The 24,782-nt window shown below is 41.4% G+C and overlaps 1 protein-coding gene across 3 annotated transcripts in view; it reads right to left on the reverse strand.

The window, feature by feature from the left end:
• PIK3C2G (phosphatidylinositol-4-phosphate 3-kinase catalytic subunit type 2 gamma) overlaps positions 1 to 24,782 on the reverse strand; it is a 310,696-nt gene that overhangs the window by 54,093 nt on the left and 231,821 nt on the right. For all 3 annotated transcript variants that reach the window (XM_075440297.1, XM_075440305.1, XM_075440313.1), the window contains 2 exons: positions 6,781 to 6,937; positions 2,065 to 2,174 (listed from right to left, as the gene is read on the reverse strand). In XM_075440297.1, coding sequence (XP_075296412.1) covers positions 2,065 to 2,174; positions 6,781 to 6,937 — 267 coding nt within the window. The remainder of the gene's footprint in view (positions 1 to 2,064; positions 2,175 to 6,780; positions 6,938 to 24,782) is intronic.

The following is a 24,782-nucleotide window of genomic DNA, read 5'->3' on the forward strand; positions in this document are numbered from 1 at the left end:
TAACAGGCAACAAAGCACAACAACTCTTTTTACTTCCACAACAGTGTTTAGCCACATCTCCTTCCTGATGTCAGCTGTTATTTCGCATGCCTTGGCTGAGAAAGACTGCAGGTGAAATCCCACTGTGAAGTCCCTCACTTCCTTCACCTTACCACTCAAAACACCACAACCACTTTGCCCAACTCCAAGAAAAAGCGTGGAGCTACAGATCTGTCCTGAACCCAGCCTTCATCCTTTGTCTTCCAGTTCAGCAAGACTGCAGTGATATTAGCTCTAACCATAACCTTAGTCCTACCCAACTGAAAAGCATACTGATCCTCTCCACCTCCAGAAGAGCGCTGGACACAAGCTCTAAGCTAGCATGACACTAATGGAGTTTTCACTCTGAAGACACACATTTCCCTATTTGTTATGTATATCCTAGTCTTTTTTCACTAACTACATGAATTGAGTTTTTTACCCACGAGAGACAGACACAGTCACCCAAGCTATTTGACAGAATCAAGACTTTTACAATTTAATTAGAAACTGACTGCTTCCTATTTGAAGTGGAAATATTAGTCTGTAATTTGGGAATATGTGAAATTTTAAAGGAAAGGATAAGGCAGGAGTTGACGGTAAATGTGAAGCTATAATTAAATTTTAAAATAAAAAAATCTTGCTAAGGGGCAGGAGTGAAAGCATACGAAAAAAGTGTAAAAGGAGAAGGAACTCAGTGCTCTGCTGTGGGTAAGTAATATAACAATTGTTTTGTTTGAGAAGTTCCTCTCTTTCTCTTCAAAGAAGGATCACCCTCAAATTCTCTAGGTCTCTGTTCCAGCCTTCTCTGAACCTGCCGCCTGAGTTTCCGATTCTAATACATGAAAAGGAGACATATAAATAACATAATTCAAATTGCCCAAAATCTTCATATGGGCCTCCGAAACAGTAATGAGACTGGATCAGCTGCTCCAGTTCAAGCTTCCATCTCATTTCTTCACTGCAATGTGCCCTCTGGCTGGACTGAAGTGAAAGGGGATCGCTCTTGCCTCAAGGCAGTTTGCACTGTTATGGAAGTGTCCTTCAGGGCTCTGAGTTTGAGAGGGGCCCTTCACTCGAAGTCCAGTGCTGTGACCGGGATATGTGCCTTGCGCTTGCACCAGAGGAAGAGGTGAGAGGAGTCTGGCTTGCTTTGCAGGTTTACGTGGTGTCCAGGGTGCACAAATTCACAGACTGTCCTTGGGAAATGATGGTGCTGCACAGGACAGGTTCTGACAAGGAGATTTCTTTTAATACTGTGCCTAGAATGAGAAAGTGAGTTTCCAAATCCATACAGCCTCCACTGGCTCCATCATCACATCAACTGTTGGAATTATATGTAACCCAGTAATTATATATAACCACACCTGAAAGAACAGGAGTGAGGGCTTCCAACTGATTTTACACACATCATCTGCAGCTCCTCATCAATAATCCCCAGTTATTATCACAAACAAGTGAAAGGTTTCATTATCCTAGTACAAATCAAGCCTTAAACATACATATATTCACACACAATGCTTTTCTGTGATAGATTTTTTAAGTGCGTAAAAGGAAGCATCAGTACCATTTTGCGCATGGAGAAATGATGGCTAACAGAGGGAAAGCAACTTGCCTGAGGCAACACTGGAGATCAAAAGAAGAACAGAAAAGAAATAAAATGCAGGAGTTCCAGGTCCTCACTCAGTCCATTAACAAGCTGAACAGTCCAAATCCTGCTACATGTTGCTGCTGCGTTTAAAGAGAGAGGAAAGCTGACTAGAAATGAGCCAGGATGGTTTCACTATAAAAGCCGAAGAAATCTCTAGACACTGAATAAATGACTTGTTACAAGCGTACCACAAATGCACAACTGTTTTTTTCCAGAAATTTGAGGAGATTGGTTATAATATGCATAAGGAACGCACTTTTTTAAAGTAAACATGTGACAACCAATTATCCTTTTGCGTAATTCCACTGATTACAACCTCTTAATATAACAGAAAAACTGCTGCTTTGCTTCATGCCTGAAGGATGTAAGATTTCTGGATTATGTTCTGCTTTTACCTTGTGAAGTAGCTTGTAGCCTGAAGGTCAGAGTCTTGAGGACGGAGGTTATCATACACATACTTCAGATCCTGAATGCTGTTTAGCTCAGGCAATCCTGCATGCAGCATCTTAAAATAAAGAAATATCATTAGGCCACTGTTCTGTTGAAAAGAAATGGAAGTGAAATGGGGCTAACTGAGAAAAGAAAGATTTTACACTGAAAGATCTTATTGTGAAACACAAAGTTTTTCTGATCTGAAAAGTGATTCTGATGGTAGAGCAATGCCTGGAATACTAAAGTGAGCATCTTGAATTGTAAACCTTCACACTGACGCACTGGAGAGAGGCATGGGTCAAAATCACTGATCCATTTTAGTTATTTTTCTTCTCTTTGGATATCGTAATCTCAGCATGTGCATTGCTAAGCTTCCTGCACAGACTTCTCATGGTGATAAAGGGAAGGTGACCAAATTGATCCACCTGAACAATAGTAACCACATTTCTGTTATGCTCACAGTCTTACTGGAGTCCTAACCCAATTTAGCGCAACATCACCTTCTCAGTTGTAATTACCGATTCCTTCATCACTACTCTGACTCCTCCTGCAAAGGGACCATAGGTTCACTCCCTTTACAGTCAATAGAGGAGAAAGGTTCCTTCAGACATTGATTCATTGCAGGACCCCTGACCTGGGCACTAAGAACTGCCCTCTGGAAAGGGTGTCATTCTGCATTGATGAGGGACAGAGCTGTTCTAGTTAGTTGGCCAAGATAGGTTCAAAAGACAAATAATGCAAATATTCCCTTTGCAAAGTAACAACAGGAGTAGGATAGACAACTGAGAGTGTCCAATTGTCCCTACAGCTCTCTCTGGGCATTTTAAAACGTCAGCAACAAAAAAAATTTTGACTCACTTCAAAACCTACTGATTTTTCTCAACAATCACAGTTGAAAGCATTGCTTTGTGTGTAATGGAGAAAAAAGAAAATCACTCCTTCATATTGCTGGGAAGGAAATGTATCTGAATTTGCAGTCACTGCTGTGCATTCTTCATTGATATTTATGCCTAGCTCAGACAGAAAGACCCACTGAGTTTTGTGGATAACAGCAAAGAAAAAGGAAGCACTGCTTTTATTTTCAGGTTTGGCTGAGACATGAACAGAGTAAGGGGAAAAGAGATGGAAGTGTATTTTACTTATTCCTTCAAACCTTCTCAATATTTTAAGTTGTGTCAATATTTGTATCTTCTTTTTGGCATTATTATAATCTTGCTACGTATCTGACCCAATCTATACTACCACTGGACAATGAGATTGCTGTCTCACAGAGTTCTGGCTAGCAAGAAGCAGAGCCAGAAAGTTCAATGAGGTGAATTTAAGTGATTTGAGAGCAGGGACAATAACAACATTGAGCACTTAAGGTCACAGAATGCTATTTATCTGTATGCCTTTAACCCATTTATAAAAGATGATAACAACTTCTGTGCCCTTTAAAAAAGAGTTGCTGTGTAGGCAAATTAAGATTCTTGCCCTGCATTAGAAAAAGGAACAATGCCAGCTACGAACATAATCTGAATGATCTGTAGTGCAACTGAAAAACAGGAGGTTTTTTTAGATTCTGCGCATTGCAGAAAATGGAAAACCATTTGCTGAAGCAAAAAAAAGGTCATTAGCTGGGCAGTACCTACACAGTGCTTTGCTCTTTGCAAGGGAGTCTTAGAGGCTTATTGTAGTGGTTCATCCCTTTTGTTCCACCTCGTGTAACTTCTGTGTTTCCAGTCCCCCGATGGAGGAGGCTTCTGAAAACTGTGGCCAGTGACACTAGATGCTAATTAGACAAGACATGGAACAATTGTTCAGAAAACAACTACAGGTTGCCTGGGGCAACTCAGATGTCACTAGATGCCTAAGTTTAAGCGCCTGCATTGCTCTCCTCATTCGGCTGCACGTATGTCTTAACCCACCACACTTCATTATGCCAGGCCTTCTGACTCACTGAGTGGAGCTGCCTACGCTCTCCTTGGGCCTGGATTCAGAGCTGGTGTGCCATCCATGGGCATCTCCTTGGGCCTGGATTCAGAGCAGCCTGCCACTAATGAAAAATGAATAGTCATGGCACTTACTTTCCACGTATCAGACCTCCAAAACTGGGATGTTTCCTGATCCTCTTTTCCCAAATGGTGTTTCTGAGTTTAGAAGGATGAAATGACTTGTATGGGGACATGGGATTCTTGAATCTTAGATATGGTTTGTCAAGGCACTGTCTGCTGTTTTACACTATTAGGGCAACCTGCTGCTTCTCACAGCAGAGGCAAGTGGATCAATTGCTTGCTGTCTAGCATCACCTCTAAGGCCCTTTTAATAATTTTCTACCTGAAAAATCTTTATAACAGTAATGGATTTTGCACTTCTTTAAACTAGTCCAAAGGTGTTTGTGTCCTGCAGTCACCCTCTTTATAATAGTTCACATCAAAGCATTAATGAGAGCAAAGCTGATGAACTACAGGCATTCGTGCAGCTGAACTCTGTCAGCAGACCCTTGGGTCTCCCACAGATGTTTCTGCTTTTGAAAGTGATGGAAACTTCATGGATTATTTCTTACTCCCAGTAGCAAATGTCAGTACAGCTCTAGAAACATGCTGCTCGCCACCAAGAAAAAGCATTAAGTCTCAAACTAGGCCAAAAATCCCAACTTATTGTTCATCATCATGGTCTGCTGGAAACCGCTAACAGTTACTGACCATCCAGAGCAGTTTACTACTCCTGTGAAGCACGGTACTTTTTGGAAATAGCCTGATTGTTTGGATTATTTAACCATGTTTTATAAACAGCAACTCAGAAAACAGAATGTGCGAGAGGAAGGAAAGATTAATGACGCAGATTTCTAGATACTGAGAGAAATCTTAGACTGTCATCGATACAAATAAGCAGTGGTTAGTTTATCTTGCCTTTTCATGATAATATCAGATATTTCGCAGAGAAGTGAATTCAAAGCGGAACTTTTTGACAGTCTCTTTAGTTTTCTAGAAATTATCCATGTAACTGAAACATTTTGATACTTACAGTTTCTGACCAACACCTCATTTCAAGTGGAGAACTCATCTTTCCAAACAACACTGGCAAAAACAAGGCGCTTGCAAACAAATCTGTTTAATTTCTTTTTGATACGAAGTGCTTATCAACGGGGTGTGAGTATGCTTCCAGTTATTGTTCAGTTATGAAATGCAACAATTGACTGAACTGCAGCTCATTGACAAACGTTAAAACATATCTGTATGCTGACTTCTAGCTCAGCACTATTACCTCTCCTTAAAGATCAGCAGAAACAAAAGAAGATGCAGCATGTCCTGAATATAGACAAACCTGAGCTATATCCAGGCAGAGACAGATAGTTATTTCAGAGCTCCTGCCGGGAACATTTTCCTAGCGCTCTCTGTCTCTTATCCCAGAGTAATCTAACATCATTATCTCTGCTGACTGCAGAAAAAGGGACTGCACTGGGAACAAAGAGGTGGGCAGAAGATGTAGTTATATTTGCAGCTTGTGGTTTCAGGCAGCCTGTTCAGAAATGCAGAGATTACTGCTGTGGATGAGGGAGCATGGGTGCTCCTGCATTTTCCAGAGGCTCTTTAACTTACACAGAGTATCTCCTGTGACAGCACTCTGCACTGCTTTCAGTGCTTTATGATGGGAATGCAGTTTTGCTGCACCTTTGTGACTACTTAGAAGCAGGGTTAGGTTAAGTGATCTCGGGCAATCCTTCCTGCTCCATATTGGGAAATCACTCACTGGACTACTGCATGAGAATCAATGGACAAGACAGAAACAAGACAAGCAAACTCCTGCCATTTCTCCCTTCCCCACTGCAGAAGCTGGAAACAATAGTGCAGTGCTTACAGAGAAACTTCTTGGCTGTACCCCAACCTCAGCAGGGGTTCTTTCTGCTCATAAGGTCGTGCAGGATTTTTCATGCACAGACCAGTCACCTAGGTTTAGCATGGGAACCTGGACATTAGTTTTAGATTATTATCTTAGCTAAGCAACTTAGCAAATATCAGTTAATTTAACATTATCATTCTAACTGTAAAGGGGGAAAATAATTAACCTTTCACACACAAGTAAATAGAGGCATAAAGCAGTCATGGAATCAGCACGTGAATTAGTAGAAATACTTAAGGGATAAAAACTCCGAGACATCTTAAAATGCTATACAAAAGGATTTTTAAATCTGTGTTTATGGGTAGTGCTCTTTCTTTCCTGTATTTGCCATCTGAAAAAGGGAGTGTGGAAATGTGCAAGAAAACAGTGTAATGTAATCGCTGTTATCTGCAGTGCTGCTAGGTACTGTCACATCACCCCCTCTGTGAAATATTTAGTTCATTTTGTCTTGCTGCAGGCATGAAGGGGATTGGTAGATGATTGTTGTAAGACTTGGAAAAAAGGCCGAGTGAAATTCCTGAATATGAAACTTACACCCATCTTCCTTTGCAGTCTTCTGCTATTTTGTAAAAAAGAATGCATTAAAAAAAAGGAAAAAATCAAGCAGCTTAACTTTTCTCAGAAATTCGTGCTGAAATCAGGTAGGTTTTTTGCACAGAAGTGCCAGCACTAACATTTCCTGCAGTGCAGCTGATACCTCTTCAAATCACAAGGCTACTGGAGGCACCAGAGCAGTGGTAAAAGGGAAGGGGACACCAGAGGAAACTGCTTTTTGGTTTCATCATCAAGCTTCTTACCATCTCCAGCAGGTTCAAGAGTAACTGGCTGTGTTTCCTGACTATGTTATAAGCTCGACAACAAAGCTCCACAAACTCTTGAAAACGCTGTGGGTTTTTTCCACCTTCTGTGATGAAATACTCCATCTCTGATGTGAAGATGAAGGGAGCTCGGTCCCTTGAAAAGAGAACAATTACATAAGAAATCTCACCAAAAATAGCAAATCATGCGAGACAGTTAATATTTGAAACATATTATTCACATTTGTTTTTCCAGGATTACCTTCCTCATTATTTCATCTCTCCCTTCCTCAGTGTAGACAGCTCTATTGCTCTGCCTGCTGTCACTGACAAACTGGGCAGAGACAGGTCTCACAGCAAAAGCTTCCCAGTGAGAAAGCCAACAACTGAACCAGTTTGGAGCTTACGTGTTTTCTTCTGGCTCTACTTTGCTTTTCTTTTTAAACTCTCCTTGCTTTAATTTCCCAACTCTCACCTGAAAGTGAATCCAGAAACAAGTTCTCTCCTGCTATTGAAATATTTAAAAGTTGTTCTCAAAGAGGATGGGATATAAATATCAACTCCATGCTAGGCAAGAAGTGAATTTAAGAAAAAACTACAACTCCACAATCCAACAAGAAAAAAATACAACATATGATCCTATCATTATTAATACAACACTCTAAAGGGATGTTTCTGACCCAAATTACAGCAGAATAAACCTAAATACACTGTCTTGTTTTCTGTACGGTTACTCTGTAGTCACCCTAGAGTAAATGAGGTGCAGAATCTGATACCATGTCTTGCCTTTTTTTCTTCTCATTAGCTTAGTTTGTGGCTCTGGCATGCTGTTGCAGAAGAAACCAGATCAGCCAGGCTTCTGCTAACAATCCTATCATTTGATAGTTGCAGAAAGGCCTGATAAACTGCACTCTCGCACAGACAATTACTGCAGTGATTTACTCATCACAACTGTGTATACAGAGGCATGTAAACAGATTAGAGGGCTATATTCCAAGAAAATATACACAGCATGTTAACCCTTAATTCAGAATGAACTTGAAAAACTAAATATTCTTGGGGAGCCTGAATGCAGAAGCAAATTTGAGGATCTTCGTTTCTCAAAACACGGGCTGAGTCTGAACTCACTCTGCTTGCTGATTCATTCATAAATGAGACAGAGAAGCTTTCCTAGGAATTTTCCTTGTTTTCCTACATATTATCACAGAAAGAAAGTCAAGTTGCCATGAGATTCTAGACTGCAGCTGGAAGTCCTAGTCACAAGAAATGTCAAGGTGCCCTTCCCTTTCTTATGGCTGGAAATTCTCCCTGTTTTACACTGAAGATACCTTTGAAAGCAGACCTATGGGTGTTGTTAACTTCAAAGCAGCCCTGGCCATTAAGGTTTGGTCAGTAAGATGGATTGAGAATTGGCTGAATGGCCGAACTCAGAGGGTTGTCATCAGCGGCGCTGAGCCTAGTTGGAGGCCTGTAACTAGTGGTGATCCCCAGGGGTCAGTACTGGGCCCAGTCTTGTTCAACTTCTTCATCAATGACCTGGATGAAGAGTTGGAGTGTACCCTCAGCAAGTTTGCTGATGACACAGAACTGGGAGGAGTGGTGGATACACCGGCAGGCTGTGCTGCCATTCAGCGTGACCTCAACAGGCTGGAAAGTTGGGCAAAGAGGAACCTGATGAGGTTCAACAAGGGCAAGGGCAGGGTCCTGCACGTGGGGAAGAACAACCCCACGCACCAGTACAGGCTGGGGTTGGACCTGCTGGAGAGCAGCTCTGTGGAGAGGGACCTGGGAGTGCTGGTGGATGACAAGTTGACCATGAGCCAGCAATGTGCCCTGGCTGCCAAGAAGGCTAATGGGATCCTGGGATGCATTAGGAGGACTGTGGCCAGTAGGTCGAGGGAAGTTCTCCTTCCTCTCTACACTGCCCTAGTGAGGCCCCATCTGGAGTACTGTGTGCAGTTCTGGGCTCCCCACTTCAATTAAGATGAGGAGCTACTGGAGAGAGTCCAGCGGAGGGCTACGAGGATGGTGAGGGGATTGGAGCATCTCTCCTATGAGGAAAGGCTGAGGGAGCTGGGCTTGTTTTGGCTGAAGAAGAGAAGGCTGAGAGGGGACCTTATAAATGCTTATAAATATCTCAAGGGTGGGTGTCAAGAGGATGGGGCGAAACTGTTTTCAGTGGTGCCCAGCGACAGGACAAGGGGCAATGGGCACAAACTGAAGCAGAGGAAGTCCCAGCTGAACATGAGGAAGAACTTCACTGTGAGGGTGATGGAGCACTGGAACAGGCTGCCTAGGGAGGCTGTGGAGTCTCCTTCTCTGGAGATATTCAAGACCCTCTTGGACAAGGTCCTGTGCAGCCTGCTGTAGGTGACTCTGCTTTGGCAGGGGGGTTGGACTAGATGACCCACAGAGGTCCCTTCCAACCCCTTACATTCTGTGATTCTGGTTTTTTTTTTAATATATTATTCAATGTCAGCTAGGTAGTACTAGAAATCATGAAGGTCTACAACAGTCATTCTTAGTCTTTCCTTCCATATTTTTCTGTAGTATGCAAGATGTGAGTTCACAGTGTGACAGTTATGTTGCAGTATGACTGTTACACAGTTATTGTGTAGTTTTGTGCTGTAGCTGTCAGAGAATTACAAGCCTGTGTCTATTACTGATTTCAGAGTGCAAGATTTTCCCAGAACCTTCTTTCCTTCATTCATTCATTCATTCATTCATTCATTCATCCATCCATTAATTCATTTTTAGCTTATCTTTTGTTTACCAGTAGTATGTAAAATAGACGTGAAATATTAAATAAATTGATGCAATTAGGGTCACAGAAGTCAATTTGTTCAAGCCAGTAAGAAAGAGAGATAGAGCCAGAAAATTAGCAATGTTAATATTTTCAATTATCTGTGGACAGAAGTCCAGTCTAAATCCTGATTTAACAGCATTTTAGCATCTTGAAAATGTTTAAAAAACAAATCTGTTTTATTTCTGCATTTAAGTTTTTGGGCTAAAATATTCCAAGTGAAATCTACTTCTGTAAAGGTCCCATATGATGTATTATGTCCAAAATTCATATTTGATTTCTGACACCCAACTGCACCATGAGACATAATTACATTACGAAAACAGCCCTTTCTGAGCCAGTCCAAGTCTCCCACATTAAGATACTTGAGCTGAAAACAGATACTGCAATCAGAAATTACTTTACTGGAAGAAATATGGTGTTGAACATTGCTGGGTTGCGCTGTGGGCCAACTTCCACATAATGCAATGACTGCAACACTAGGGAATTCTCTTACTGTTGTTGCTAAAGGATCCATTTGAACATATAACTGATATTTTAGTATTCATATTATTTATAGATTAGTTTTACTTGTAAAATGATTTTAAGCAGTTTTACGCAGTTCTTTAACTTCTCAGTATGACTTCAGACTGTATTCAAAGGTGGTAAGCCTGTCCTCCCTTGTTAACCTGAAAAATACGATGTAGAAATTTGCTTTCCCTCATTTTTTTCAAGCTCTTGTGGTATCAGAGCCTCTTCCGCAAGGTAACCCCTGCAACCAGTCAGCTGCTGAAGCTCCATTCCTGCATATGTCTAAGTAAGCAGGCTGCTCATAAAGGGAACACTTTGCAATTCAAATCAAAAAACCACATAAATCTAACTTAGTATAGGAGACAAGACCCACTAGAAGGAACAACACAGTCACTTCTCACGATAATACTAAAAAGCAAAGTTTCAGTGGGAAGAGACGCTTACTCACTGAAGAGTACATTAAGGATTCTGAAAAAACAATTGAAAGGGCTGAATGTCTGCATATAGATACAAAATGTTCCTTGCTGCTTTCACAGACTCCTTTGGAATATAAAAACATAGAAGGGGATAGTCTAAAAATTAGTCCAGCAAAATTACAAACAACCAAGTCAAGTCACCCTCCATCATGCATGGGAATATTTACATCAGGAAACGACAGCAGCTGTTTCAGCCTACACAAGAAAAAACCCAATGCATGCCCTGGTCTTGCATGAGCATTCTGATTTATCACATTACATTTATCACATAATTTATCAAATGAACCTCACCTCCATGCACAGCCTGTATTCCTACATATACACCAGTACATCTCTGACAGCCTTCTTTGCAGCACATAGCTAAGATCATATTACACAATGGCATTTATTCAGAAGATATGCAATGCATCCAAAGGCCTGTTAATAATAACTCTGAAAGACATCATTCATTTGGACATAAATCTATTAAATAGCTTGCTCACATGAAGTTACCTAAAAGATATAAACATGAAATACTTCTTACCCCAAAACATACCCTTAAGATCACAGCTAAGCCCTATAATACTTTACATCCATAGGATGTTCCAAGACCAATGACAAGGACAATGGGACAAGAACTTCTTGGCCTAAAATCTGTATATATTATAACTTGCCGCTTCCATCAAATTAATGAAATGACTGGCATCAGTTTAAGAAAACTGGTACGATGAAGTATTTTCAAGTAAGCCTTTTACCGTATCTCTGTAGAAGACCAAAAGCCCTTTCTTTCTTTACAGTGTGCTAAAGAAATACAGAATTGAAGCATTCTTCAGTGACCTCTACTGTACAATGGTAATGTTGGGTACCATCATTTTTAGAAAAAAAAAGCCTCTTTGAGAGAACTGGTGTGGCTTGAGATATACCAAAGACGTGCAGCCAATAAGCCTCCCCAAATCACTAAAGCTAGCTTATCACAGCTTGCTTGCTCTTTTTTTTTTTTTCTTTCTTCCCCCACCCCCCCCCAAGCCCTTGACGAGATTAATGAGCCCTTTGGTCTTCTAATAGAAATCAGTCAAAAAGGCAATACCCCCATTTATGACAGAGTCCAACTACAGAGATCTAAAAGATTTATATTTTACTATGGGTGTGACGAAAGAGTTTACTCAAGTCACTCAGTGAGAAGTAAGGCTAGATTTATGTGGGTTTATTCTTTTTATCTTGTGTATTGCTTTTAGAGATTTAAGATTTCCATGGGAATGTGTTTTGCAGTTCCTCTGGAGATTCAGAATGTTTGGATGATGTGTCATGAGAGGGAGGAAAGAAAGGAAACCTCAAGCAACTGAAGAGATCATAATGCAAAAACAAAGTTTGTCTGGGGTGATGGGAACATTTACTGGGACTTCACTGTAGGCCAGAAATATGCTGCCTTCCAAGAAGACCAGGAAGATCATCAGGATTTGTTATGAAAGGCTAGGTGTAAACCGATTAACAAAGCTTGTAAGGTCAACAATGGTTTTAGTTCTTCCTACTATGAATCTCACGGTATGGAACATTTAAGAATGACACATTGACTTCCTTTTATATGAAGTAGAAAAAGGGTATGAGACAATCAACAACAAATGACCTTTACTCTGATCCAATCTAAACTTCCTAACAGTGCAGTTATGGAAAAGTTCAAGTCACACAGCAATACTGTATCAAAACAGTTGTAGTCCAAGTTGCCACGTGGACATAGGAGACAGTGCGTAAGAAACCATACAGAACTGTTTGCAACATAAAAATCAGCTGTGCAGCAGCATATGCCCCCATATGCTCCCTGACTGCTTTAAAACCATTTCAGCTGAGTCAAGAGTGACTAACAGTATTCAGCATGACTATATGGAATTTGGATGTATCCAGTAAAATGTGAAAAGCTTTTAGGGAGTGTTTGAATGCTGGCATCCTTTGCTCTGCAGCAAAAGCCAAAAGCTTACTGACACACTCACACAAAACAAATGAACATGAGTGCTTATTTCTCTAACTCAACTAAAAATATCTGATCATAGTAATCATGCATATTTGTAGACACAGAAAAAAACATGAGCAAGTGTATTCCTTCCATATATTAAAGAATGAAACAGTGAACAACTGCACAATACAATTTGTCTTAAGCAAGCACATACAGAGTCATAAAAAAAAAAAATGCCTGGAAAGGGGACCATAAGAGATACTCCATCTTCCTGCTTACCAGGACAAGATCAACCATAAACATGTTTCTGAGATGCTTATTTAGCCTGTTCTCAAAGATTTTTAGTGACAGAGTTCTTCTCCAACCTTCCTATCAAATTTCTATTGCAGTATCTCCCCCCATAGAGATTTTTTCCTTAATGCCTAATCTAACCTTGCTGTACTTTCATCCTATTAATTCTTGTTCTTTCCTAAGGGAACATGAAGATCCCGTCTTCTTTACAGCAGCCTCCACTGTATTTGCTGACTGTTATTATGTCTTTCCTCAATCTTCTGTAGACAATTGTTTCAACATTTTCTCATAAGCCTTGTTTTTCAGGTGTCTGATAATTTTAATTACTTTTCTCTGGGCTTCTTGTAATTTCTCTGGACTCCTTATCCAAATCTTTCTAGAAGTAAAATGCTGCAAATATTCCAGCTAAGTTTTACCAGTGTCATGTGAAGCAGAAGGATTAAATCACATTTCATGCTTTACAATTCAGTATTTCATCATCAACTCATATTCAACTTGTCTGTAGTATAACTCTCAGATCCCTTTCTGAAAAACTACCTGTCACTGCTAGTCTCAGCTTTCATCAAAGTCAAAAACTCTGATAACAGGCCTCTACTGAAAAATGAGCAAACATATTCTCTATCCCATCATACTGGTTACTAACAAAAATATTGAAAGATGTCAGTCCCATCACAAACCTGTTACAGGGGATGACAGTCTCTTCAGCAAGCATAGAATCTAAATGATGTAAATATATTTTAAGTGACCTCAGAACAGAGCAGCAGTTCTGAACTTCGTATAAAATATAAATACTTCACTTACTAAATTTGACAGCAATTTTCCCATTGACTTCAATGACAGTTGCTAGCACTCGCATTTTCATTGGCTTGTATTGCAAATCTATGTTCAGATTTGTTTAGAAAACTTTTCTGTTTTCTTTTTTTCGATTTTAGTGAACAAATCTTGCTAACAGATCCACAGATACGTGTCTGCTCCTGGAAAGTATAAAGCGTAAACCGCCTCTTGCTGAGACTATTTCTCAAATCAGCCAGACCTGACATATATCCATCCATGTCTAAATACAATCAAAGTGTACATTTCAATTGCCAAATAGTATTGCAATGTTATAAAAAGGAATAGAAGAGAGAATTGAGCTAGCAAATTTGAAACAGCTTTCCAAAAACACAGAATTTATTTATCCTCAGGTACCTACTCTCAATTGTATTTTTAATAGCTTTTATTTCCAGTAACAGACAGATGGAGAGTTGCTTGTCCAAACAGGGAACTCATCACTAAGCTTCCAGGCAAAAAGGACATATACAGGAAGTGGAAGTAAGGACTGGCTACAAAGGGGAAATATAGAAAATCTGAAAAGTCATAGAAAGCCTGAGCATGCAGAAATAGTGTTAGCAAAGCCAAAGCTCAACTAGAGTTGAAATTGGTGGTGGACATGAAGCGCAACAAGAAGTTCTACTGATACATCATTAGTAAAAGCATAAATAAAGAAAATGTGGACTGGCTGCTGACTGGTGATAAAGTGACATCACTTTATCAGGACAAGGGGCAACAGGCACGAACTGAAGAATAGGAAGTTCCGTCTGAACCTCTTCACTCTGAGGGTGACGGAGCACTGGCACAGGCTGCCCAGGAAGGTTGTGGAGTCTCCCTCTCTGGAGATACTCAAGACCCGCCTGGACAAGGTCCTGTGCAGCCTGCTGTAGGTGACCCTGCTTCAGCAGGAGGCTTGGACTAGATGACCCACAGAGGTCCCTTCCAACCCCTAACACTCTGTGATTCTGTGACATGGGAGCATAGACCAGGCTGAGGTACTCATTGCTTTCTTTGCCTCAGTCTTCACTGCCAAGGCCCTCCAGCTGGTGGGCAGCAAACTGAGCATGAGCCAGTGGTGGGTCAAATACGAGCCCTGGAAGTGATGAAGGCTAACAGCATCCTGGGCTGAATTAATGGGAGGGTCGCCAGTAGATGCCCTTTACTTAGCACTTGTTAGTCCGTATCTTGCCAGAACAAGAAAGATGTTGCTAGACTGAAGTATAGAGAGACTGGAGTATAGAGGGCCACCAGGATGTTTAGGGGCTAGAGCATCTGGCTATGAGAAGAGGCTAAGGAAGGTGGGCTTGTTTACCCAGGAGATGAGAAGGTTTCCAGAAGACCAAACAGCAATCTTGTAGTATCTATAGGAGGTTATGAAACTGATAGATCCAGGCAAGAATAGCACAAACATTTGAAACAATTCAGGTTTTGACTGGCCATACAAAAAAACCCTTTCACTATGAAAATAATTAAATACTAAAACAGGCTGCCTGGAGACGTTGTCCTGGGAGGATTTCAAGAGTCAACTACACTTAGCCCTGGGTAAACTGGTCTGAATTTAGTGTTGACTTTACCCTCTTAATACACAAAGATTCCTGAATGCCCTGAGCATCCTTGGGTCAGGTAAATTACACGGGCTGGACATTCAAAACATACATCTAGTATTTTTGACCTATATTCTTCAATCAAATGACCAAAAGCCAAGTGTATACCAGACAACATGGTCTTAACTTTATTTTCTGCCATTTCTGCTACTGTTTATCTACTACATAAAAAGTTTTCTAACTACAAATTTCAAATCTCGTTTCTGATTACAGTTTTACCCATTTTTTTTTTTTTACATTAACATCAAACTAGAAAGAATCTTCTGAATTCCTTAGGTAACTGAGGACAGTTCTTAAACCCCTATGGTCTTATTTATTCATTAAGTTAGTTGTTCTTATATGTATATCAACTTCGTTATTATCATTATTTTTCACAATCAGACCTTAATTTTAGCTTTCCAGTAAAATTGCTGTGTTAGACACACCCGTTATTTTGATCTGTAGTAAAAGAAGTATTTCACACACCTTGGACTAGCCTATTCTGCAAGATTTGTCTGTTTCTGTCAGCAATTGAATTGGTTACATCAAGATTTAATCATGCTTAATGGATATGTTAGAAAAAAAAGCTATAATCCTCACCTAACCTCAGGGCTCTGATTCATTATTCTGTTAACATCCAGTTTCCCCATGTAAACTGAGCCATAGTAACTACCTATTTGTGCCCCTCTGCCTATGCAAAGTGAAAGGGCGTGTGACCACTAAAATCCCTCTCATTGTGGGACAACTGAAGTTAGTGAGTTCGTAAATAGTGAAGATTTGATTACACCTGGTCCCATAGGTTTACTATGCTAAGTGACAGTATACCTAACACAAATGTTGACAGCTGAGGTTAGACATGGTTACAATTTGTAGTGTAGACCCAGTGTTTGCAGCACGTACTGCCACCAGGACTCATCTGGCAGCTTAACTTGTAACAAGAAAATTGGCACTAGACTCGTGATGGGAAAGCAGAAACTAGTTCGAGGCATCTCTTGATGGTTTTCATTCTGGCATGAGAGGGAGTCTCTGCTGTGATCACTAGTTATTTTGCAATCTGACCACAGAATTTATTCACTTATGTCACAGAATTTCAACCATTTTGTACAGTCAGCTGATTGTATATTTTTGAAGAATCCAAAAAAGATCCTCCCAGACAGATGTACTCTGATTAAAGAACACATATGTCCTCAATGGTTTCAAACGTTGACCTGTTGCAACCACGTGCATCATGTATTGATCGGTTAAAAAGCACTACTGTCTCCAGCTCAGGCACCTTCTGAGCTGAGTGAGGGTCCTCCGTACAGGCAGACACATATAAAGCAGTCTGCATTCAGAGTCACCAGCACCCAGACTGTATAACGAAGTTACAATGGATTTAAATCCGTGATATACTTCACACCCAATACCTATATTTGAAAGTGCTCTGTACAGCATTCCTGATGCCTTCTACCATTTCTAAGACTATCAAATTTTCCAGGTTTGCTAGGAGTTTATTACCAAGTGTATTGATAAAACACTCGAGAGTTAGTTCATGAGGAGATTGGAGCAATTACTCTTGTTAATAGAGATTGTCGGACAACTGCTTTTTGTGTTCTGACTGACCCTCAGTACCGAAAAAAGATTTTAAAACTCCTTAAAATAACTAGAATAAGCTTATATCCAATACCTACCGAATATTGAGCTACCAGCTCTTTTCAGTATGAGATAACTGTTTGGAAAACACAATAGCAGATTGTTGCAGGAGTTTTACATATCACCAGGCAAAATCACAGAATCACAGAATGGCAGGGGTTGGAAGAGACCTCTGTGGGTCATCTAGTCCAACCCCCCTGCCAAAGCAGGGTCACCTACAGCAGGCTGCACAGGACCTTGTCCAGGCGACTCTTTAATATCTCCAGAGAGGGAGACTCCACAACCTCGCTGGGCAGCCTGTGCCAGTGCTCTGTCACCCTCAGAGGGAAGAAGTTCTTCCTCATGTTCAGACGGAACTTCCTCTGCTTCAGTTTGTGCCCGTTGCCCCTTGTCCTGTCGCTGGGCACCACTGAAAAGAGTCTGGCCCCATCCTCCTGACACCCACCCTTCAGATATTTATAAGCATTTATAAGGTCCCCTCTCAGCCTTCTCTTCTTCAGCCAAAACAAGCCCAGCTCCCTCAGCCTTTCCTCATAGGAGAGGTGTTCCAGTCCCCTCATCATCCTCATAGCCCTCCGCTGGACTTTCTCCAGTAGCTCCTCATCTTTCTTGAAGTGGGGAGCCCAGAACTGGACACAGTACTCCAGATGGGACCTCACTAGGGCAGAGCAGAGGGGAAGGAGAACTTCCCTCGACCTACTGGCCATACTTCTCCTAATGCATCCCAGGATCCCATTAGCCTTCTTGGCAGCCAGGGCACACTGCTAGCTCATGGTCAGCCTGTCATCCACCAGCACTCCCAGGTCCCTCTCCACAGAGCTGCTCTCCAGCAGGTCCAGCCCCAGCCTGTACTGGTGCATGAGGTTGTTCCTCCCCAGGTGCAGGACCCTGCCCTTGCCCTTGTTGAAACTCATCAGGTTCCTCTCTGCCCAAATTGCCAGCCTGTTGAGGTCACGCTGAATGGCAGCACAGCCTGCCGGTGTATCCACCACTCCTCCCAGTTTTGTGTCTTCAGCAAACTTGCTGAGGGTACACTCTAACTCTTCATCCAGGTCATTGATGAAGAAGTTCAACAAGAATGGGCCCAGTACTGACCCTTGGGGGACACCACTAGTTACAGGCCTCCAACTAGACTCAGCGCCACTGATGACAACCCTCTGAGTTCGGCCATTCAGCCAGTTCTCAATCCACCTCACCGACCACTCATCCAGCGCACTCTTCCTGAGCTTCCCTAGGAGGATGTTATGGGAGACAGTGTTGAAAGCCTTGCTGAAGTCGAGGTAGACAACATCCACAGCTCTCCCCTCATCTACCCAGCCGGTCATGCCATCATAAAAAGCTATCAGATTGTTCAAGCATGATTTCCCCTTGGTGAATCCATGCTGACTACTCCTGATAACCTTCTTTTCCTCCGCTTGCTTGATGATGGCCTCCAGGATGAGTTGCTCCATCATCTTTCCCGGGATGGAGCTGAGGCTGACCGGCCTGTAGTTCCCTGGGTCCTCCTTCTTGCCCTTTTTGAAGATTGGAGTGACATTGGCTTTCCTCCAGTCCTCGGGCACCTCTCCTGTCCTCCAGGACCTCTCAAAGATGGTGGAGAGTGGCTCAGCAATGACGTTCGCCAGCTCCCTCAGCACTCGTGGGTGCATTCCATCGGGGCCCATGGATTTGTGGGTGGCCAGATTGCTTAAGTGATCCCTCATGCAGTGCTCCTCGACCAAGGGAAAGTCATCCTCTCTGTAGGCTTCATCTCTTGTCTCCAGGGCCTGGGATTCCTGAGGGACTGCCTTGGCACTGAAGACTGAAGCAAAGAAGGCATTCAGTAGCTCTGCCTTCTCTGCATCTTCCGTCACCAGGACACCCGCCTCATTCAGCAGCGGCCCCACATTGTACCTAGTCTTCCGTTTGCTACTGATGCAGTTGAAGAAGCCCTTGTTGTTTCTGACATCCCTTGCCAGATTCAATTCCAGGTGGGCCTTGGCCTTCCTCATTGCATCTCTGCATGCCCTGACAACACTCCTGTATTCTTCCCAAGTGGTCTTCGAACCTAGTTTAAAGCCCTCTCAATGAGCCCCGACAGCTCGTGGCCAAGAATTCTTTTTCCTCTTTGAGACAGCTGGACTTCGTCTGTTGCCAGCAGACCCGGTGCTGTGTACACCTCCCCATGATCAAAGAATCCAAAATTCGACTGATAGCAGCAGTCCCTGAGCCATCTGTTAATCAGGTGAGTGTTCCTGCCCCTTTCAGTGCTCTTCCCTGCCACTGATGGGGTTGAGGAAAACACCACCTGTGCCCCGATCCTTCAACCAGTTGCCCCAGTGCTCTGAAGTCCCTTTTGATGGCCTTGGGACTTCTCTCCGTGATCTCATGCCCACCAACCTGCATTACCAAGAGGGGGTAACAATCAGAGGGCCGCACCAGACCAGGGAGCTTCTTAGCAACATCCCTAACTCGGGCCCCGGGGAGGCAGCAGACTTCCCTGTGGGATGGGTCCGGTCGGCACATCAGGCCCTCTGTTTCCCTCAGAAGGGAATCACCTATGACAATTACTCTCCTTTTTTTCTTAGCCGAGGCAGTCGTAATACGTGGGGCTGACTGACTCGTCCTGGGCAGCCTCCCGGATGGACCTTCACCCGCATCCTCATTTGCCTGACCCTCACATTCCAGAGCCCCATATCTGTTGCTTAAGGGCAACTGGGCAGGTGAGGGAGGCCAGGAGGCAATTCGCTTGCCACCCCGAGCAGGGACCCATTTCCATTCCCCCCCATCTCTTTGGTCCCCTTTTTCTGCTTGGTGGCAAGAGGGTAGGGGGTCCTCTGCTTCTTGTGGAGCCGCTCCTGCTGCCTTGGTCTCAGGGAAGGCAGGGTGTGGCTCCACCAGTTGATCTCCCTCTCATAGAGAAATAAACCAGTGATGAAGAAGTCGATTTGCACCAAAATTCTTTAGGGCAGGGGATGAAATCTTACATGAATTGAATATATCAGTATGCTTTCCAGTTAAGGATGAAGGACAAAGGCGTAGTGTGCAGAACAAGCAGAAAAAGACACCAAGATCAAGCAACAGAGATTAATTTAAAAGTGCTTGATGTATACTTGACTGTGTGGGAGAACAGCTCCCCCTGAACATAAAAAGGTATGTTTAGAAAGCTTTTGGAGAAAGAGATGATACAATAAAATGTTTCTGATGGGAGCAGGAAAGAGAAAAGATATGTCTCTGTAAAGAGTTATACTTTTAAAAGGATTACAAATAAAATCATAATCAAAATGGACAGTGAACATGATGTCTTTTTTCCCTTTTATTTCTGTTTTACTGTAAACCTCCTCTCTCTAGAGCCACATTCGACAAAAAAATCATGGAGTGACTGATAGGAAGAGAAAGACCGAAGGGGAGACGCCAGGAAGAAATCTCTGAAGCAGGACGTTGACCGGGTATCACTTAACCCCTGTGCAGTAAATCTCCCAAAATGGAGGGTGTTCCACTGGTGGCTCTGAAGGCATCAAACAATTTCCCTAGCCCAGATAACTGGTAAAAAGAATACATGGTAACTCCTTCAAGAAAGCAGCTGTACCTGAAGACAGGAAAGCAGTTTATGTCATGCTTGAACTGAATGAAAAGCCAAGAAGGATACGGAGAGTTGTGACAGATGAGAACTGGGTTCCAGGGAGCTCAGTTCAGCGGAAGAACAACCCACCTGGATGAACAAAACTGGACAGGGTCAAATCCATACAGCCATTGTATCGGAAAAACAGTGTCTCCCTTAACTGCCTGGGTAATTTGAAAAGGATAATTAAAAAAATTAAAGATACAAAATGGACAGGGAACATACTTTACTCTGATTTCAAAAAACTTAACTTAGTTGAATGTCCTCCACAAGAGGCTATTACTGAAAATAAATAACCAACGGTAAAGGGCAAACTACTGTCCAGGCTTGATAATTAGAGAATGCATGAAAACAGCAACGATAAATACCCACTCTTCAAGGCAGACAAAGATAACAGAAGCGCATCTGAAACTCACGACTGCAACTTGTGCTGCTCAGCTGTTCTCAGACTCGACTTGTGCTTTTGGTGTTTAATTCAGGGCAATCAGAGACACTTCACTTTCAGAAGTGATGGATTTCTTGCCTCATAAATTCAAGCCCCTTTAGGCCTTGTCACCTTGGAGGTGACATTGTTTCACCTTTAGGTCTTTATGCAAAGACTTACATGTATGGCTATCTTTAAACATCTGTATAATCTTCTTAAGATCATTGGGGTTACAAAGGTGCTGTAAGTCACGAAATGAAATCTTTCCAGGATTTCAGTCAGAGATTTGAGGGGGGTGGCATACAAGAAGTGCTGAAAGTGAACGGTGGCAAAGAACTAGGAGTTACCAGTTCACGTAAACTAATAACTCCAGACCAATCATGTCACAAAAATAAAATCAAACTGCAGAAAATGAATTAATAAATAGGCATACTGAAAATTCCTGATGAAATCTTTCAGCAGGTAATACAGGTTAGTCCAACAGTTCTCATGCACAAATACAGAAAATGAAATGTTTCTACTTTCAAGTTTTAGAGTATTCCTTTGGTGAGGACCCTAAACAAAAATTTTAAAAGGCAAAAAGAAAAAAAGTAAAATATTAAATTCTCAAATTCCTATCTTCCTTCTTCACAACTTTTTCCTGTTTTCAAGAAAAAGATTGAACACCTGTAAATACAATGTAGTCAAAGAAGGGAAATATAATTTATTTTTCCATGACTGTATGCCAACTTTTCTATTTTAGAAAGAACCTGAAAGAACGTATTTTTTTTAAATAAACACTTCCAGTGACACAGTAACACTCAGTTTATTAACCCTAAAAATGAAATCTGTTACTTTTAAAATAAAAAGAGGTACTTCTACTTTTCTACATGCTCAGACTTTCTTAAGTGCTTTTCAGTACAGGAAGATAATGACATAGGAAGAAAGTGTGGGAAACTTAATTTTCCCATATATTTGAAACTTCCTTCAAAAAACTGGAATTTCCCACTGGAATAGTTAGGCTGCCTCTAGTAATTAACTTTGTAGAAGAAAACCAGCTTAGCAGATTTAACTTCTCGGAAAACCATGCCAAGACATGGGATTAGTTTGGCACAGAGACAAGAGGGTCTCTGTGATTCAGATCAGGGAAAAGAAAGGCCAGTGAGTGTTGTAAATAATCAGGATGACTGGGTATTTAAAAAAAAAGACTGGACACCTAGGTTATCCAAAGGTGAATGTACAGTGTGCCATGAGCTGGACCACTCCATAACTTGCCATCAGTTTTCAGACTAAACCTCATTGACTGCAAAAAATATAGACAACAGTGCTGGTAGTGGAGAGGACAAGACTGCTGAAGGTAGGATTAGTTCAGATAGCATGGGATTTAAATAAATCTCTTACTGCTTGATTCACCAAAGAAAAATGTTCAAAAGGAACTGGTCAGAACTGAAAAGAAGAAAACAAAAGCAAAGAAAGAATGGCAGGTACAACCATGAGCCAGATACCTTCTTCTGTACCATCTGATGACTGACCTAGTCCCATATGATTATCTGGATAATATTACACCTATTTCAGCTGAAGTGGATCTAAAATGATAGCCACAGAATACTCGGTAGATATAGAAATAGACCTGGGCAGTTATATGAAATTAAATGAGAAATATTTCTTCACACAGTTTGAAGTGTATCTGCAGAACTCACTGCTTTAGGGGAATGCAGGGTCAAATGGGATTAGCAAATGAAAGGAGGAGTATTTTATCACTAACAAAATGCATCATCTGTTGTGATTGGAAAAAAAAAAAAAATGAAATCTCATGGTTCAGTAGGAACGTTCCCTGTGGGACACTGGGAAAAATTCTTCTGCCAAGCTGTGTTATTATGCTATTGGTTAGATGCACCATATGTCTCTCTCCAACACTTCCAAAACTGCAGTTCCTAGACTCATGTAAAGACAGATTATTAGTACTATTTAACGTATTTGCTACACTGTGAAAGTACATGAAACAGGAAAAGACAGAAAGTTCCCAATTCCTTTTCCCTCTGAAATCAATAAGAACTGAGCTACTAATTTGTGCCTCAGACTCAAATCTGAGCAGATTTATTGGACATCATTTAAAGATGAGGGCAGGAATTAGAAAAGTTAACTAATCCCTTGTTGGGGTGTTATACAATCATGAATTCAAAGGTGAGCATGACTGCCTGAATCATATCAGCTTCAAAGGGTTCTCTGAAGACTTATATTGGATTTGACAGCAAGAAGTGCAGCCCATGCATGACAGTACGCAATTCTCAAAGCTGCCATGTATGCCTTTCATTTTATTTACATCAGAAGAAACGCTCCATACGCAGAATACTGGAGAGGACCTATCCTCATGAAGCTTTGTGAGGAATAAGAGTCTGTTAATGGCAAAAAATACTCCCTGAGAACAGAAAATGGACAGCTGTAGCAAACGATTTCCTAAATTCTGAAAGGAATGGCTATTTTAAATAGTTCAGACAGCAACTCATTTTGTACAACTTCATTCATACAGATTTCATTTTACAAAAAAAAAAACCAACAAAACTTTGTTTGTGTAATGTTTGTAAAGACCAGTCGCATGTATAGGGATTTGTATCAGCTGCTTTTCATTCTCTAAAGCCACCTACAGAACTTCACAAGTACATGTATAGCATCTACTGTACAAAACCCCAAGAGTCAAGACTAATAATTGTAAAGATTTGAAAGTATTGTGCTGCTGTTCTATCAATATTATTTTAAAGGTATGATATTGTTGGGGGTGCAAAGAACTCAAATAAAAATCTAATAAGAACTCAAATAAAAATCTAATATAAAGAGCTGCTAAAGAAACCAGAGGCTAAACCTATTTCAGGAGTTGCCTTGTGGGAATGAGTAGATACAAACAGCACTGCGGATTTAAAATTTTGAGAGAGCCTGAAATTTATGGGATGTGATATCCCTGCGTTCCTGTGTTACAAATAGTATGTTACATTTCACTAAGCTGCATACAGCTCATGAGAACCATAGTCATTAACACTGTATCTGCTCAGTTGCATGTCAGTATGAGGAAGACAACCATTGTCCCATGATGTTTACAACCCATTGTTAAGTGTGAGTCCATCTTTGCTAAGGAACCACGAGGGCACTCCATGAATGGAAGTCCTAAAGTGTATTATTTTATTTTATACTTTAAAAGCAATATACTGCATGGAGAAACAGGAAAAATGGCTGCTGTTTATGGAAGTGACTATACTTTAAGTCATTTCCATAGACTTAACAAGAAAGTGTAGTATGACCGAGTTGTACAACAGTAAAATTAGCATCTATTTTTACTATTGCTATTACATGATTTCTGTTTAAATTGGGTTGTTGCGTCTCCCCCCTTGCTTACTTCATCCTGTCATTCACTTGAACTAGATAATTCTTCGCTCATGTAAAATTGCCGCTGAGGGAAATTCCTGTTGGGCTTCAAAAGGAGGATTCCTGGAGCCAGGGATGCAGCTCTTGACTCAGAGTGTGCATGAGCATCTTTTTTTATTACTCTGTTCTGCTTTATTCTTTCCATAGCACATAAGTAGGATTAAGGGAGCATAGCTTGAATGATTGTTGATAATTCTAAGCACTGCAACTATATCTTTTGACTGCCTGGCTTAGAAGTACTTATTAGCCCCATCAGCTTCTCTCATATCAATACTCCAATGCTGTTACTTCTGTCTAACACACTGAGATAGTCTAGAATAGCCAAAGATCAGCTTAAAAAAAAAAAAAACACCAAGAAAAAACAAGTAACAATTAGCTCAAACTTAATTCTGGGACTAGTCTGGAAATTATTAGGAAACACGGAGGGAAGACATCCTCCCCCCGACACACACTACTCATCTTGTCAGTATTAGGGATCATTTATCCGTTCTCTGCTCCAGTATGACAGCTTATTTGTGTTTTGCACATACCAGCGTTATCCCACCTATT

The sequence above is a fragment of the Opisthocomus hoazin genome, chromosome 1 (assembly GCF_030867145.1).
Source record: "Opisthocomus hoazin isolate bOpiHoa1 chromosome 1, bOpiHoa1.hap1, whole genome shotgun sequence".
Lineage (NCBI taxonomy): Eukaryota > Metazoa > Chordata > Aves > Opisthocomiformes > Opisthocomidae > Opisthocomus > Opisthocomus hoazin.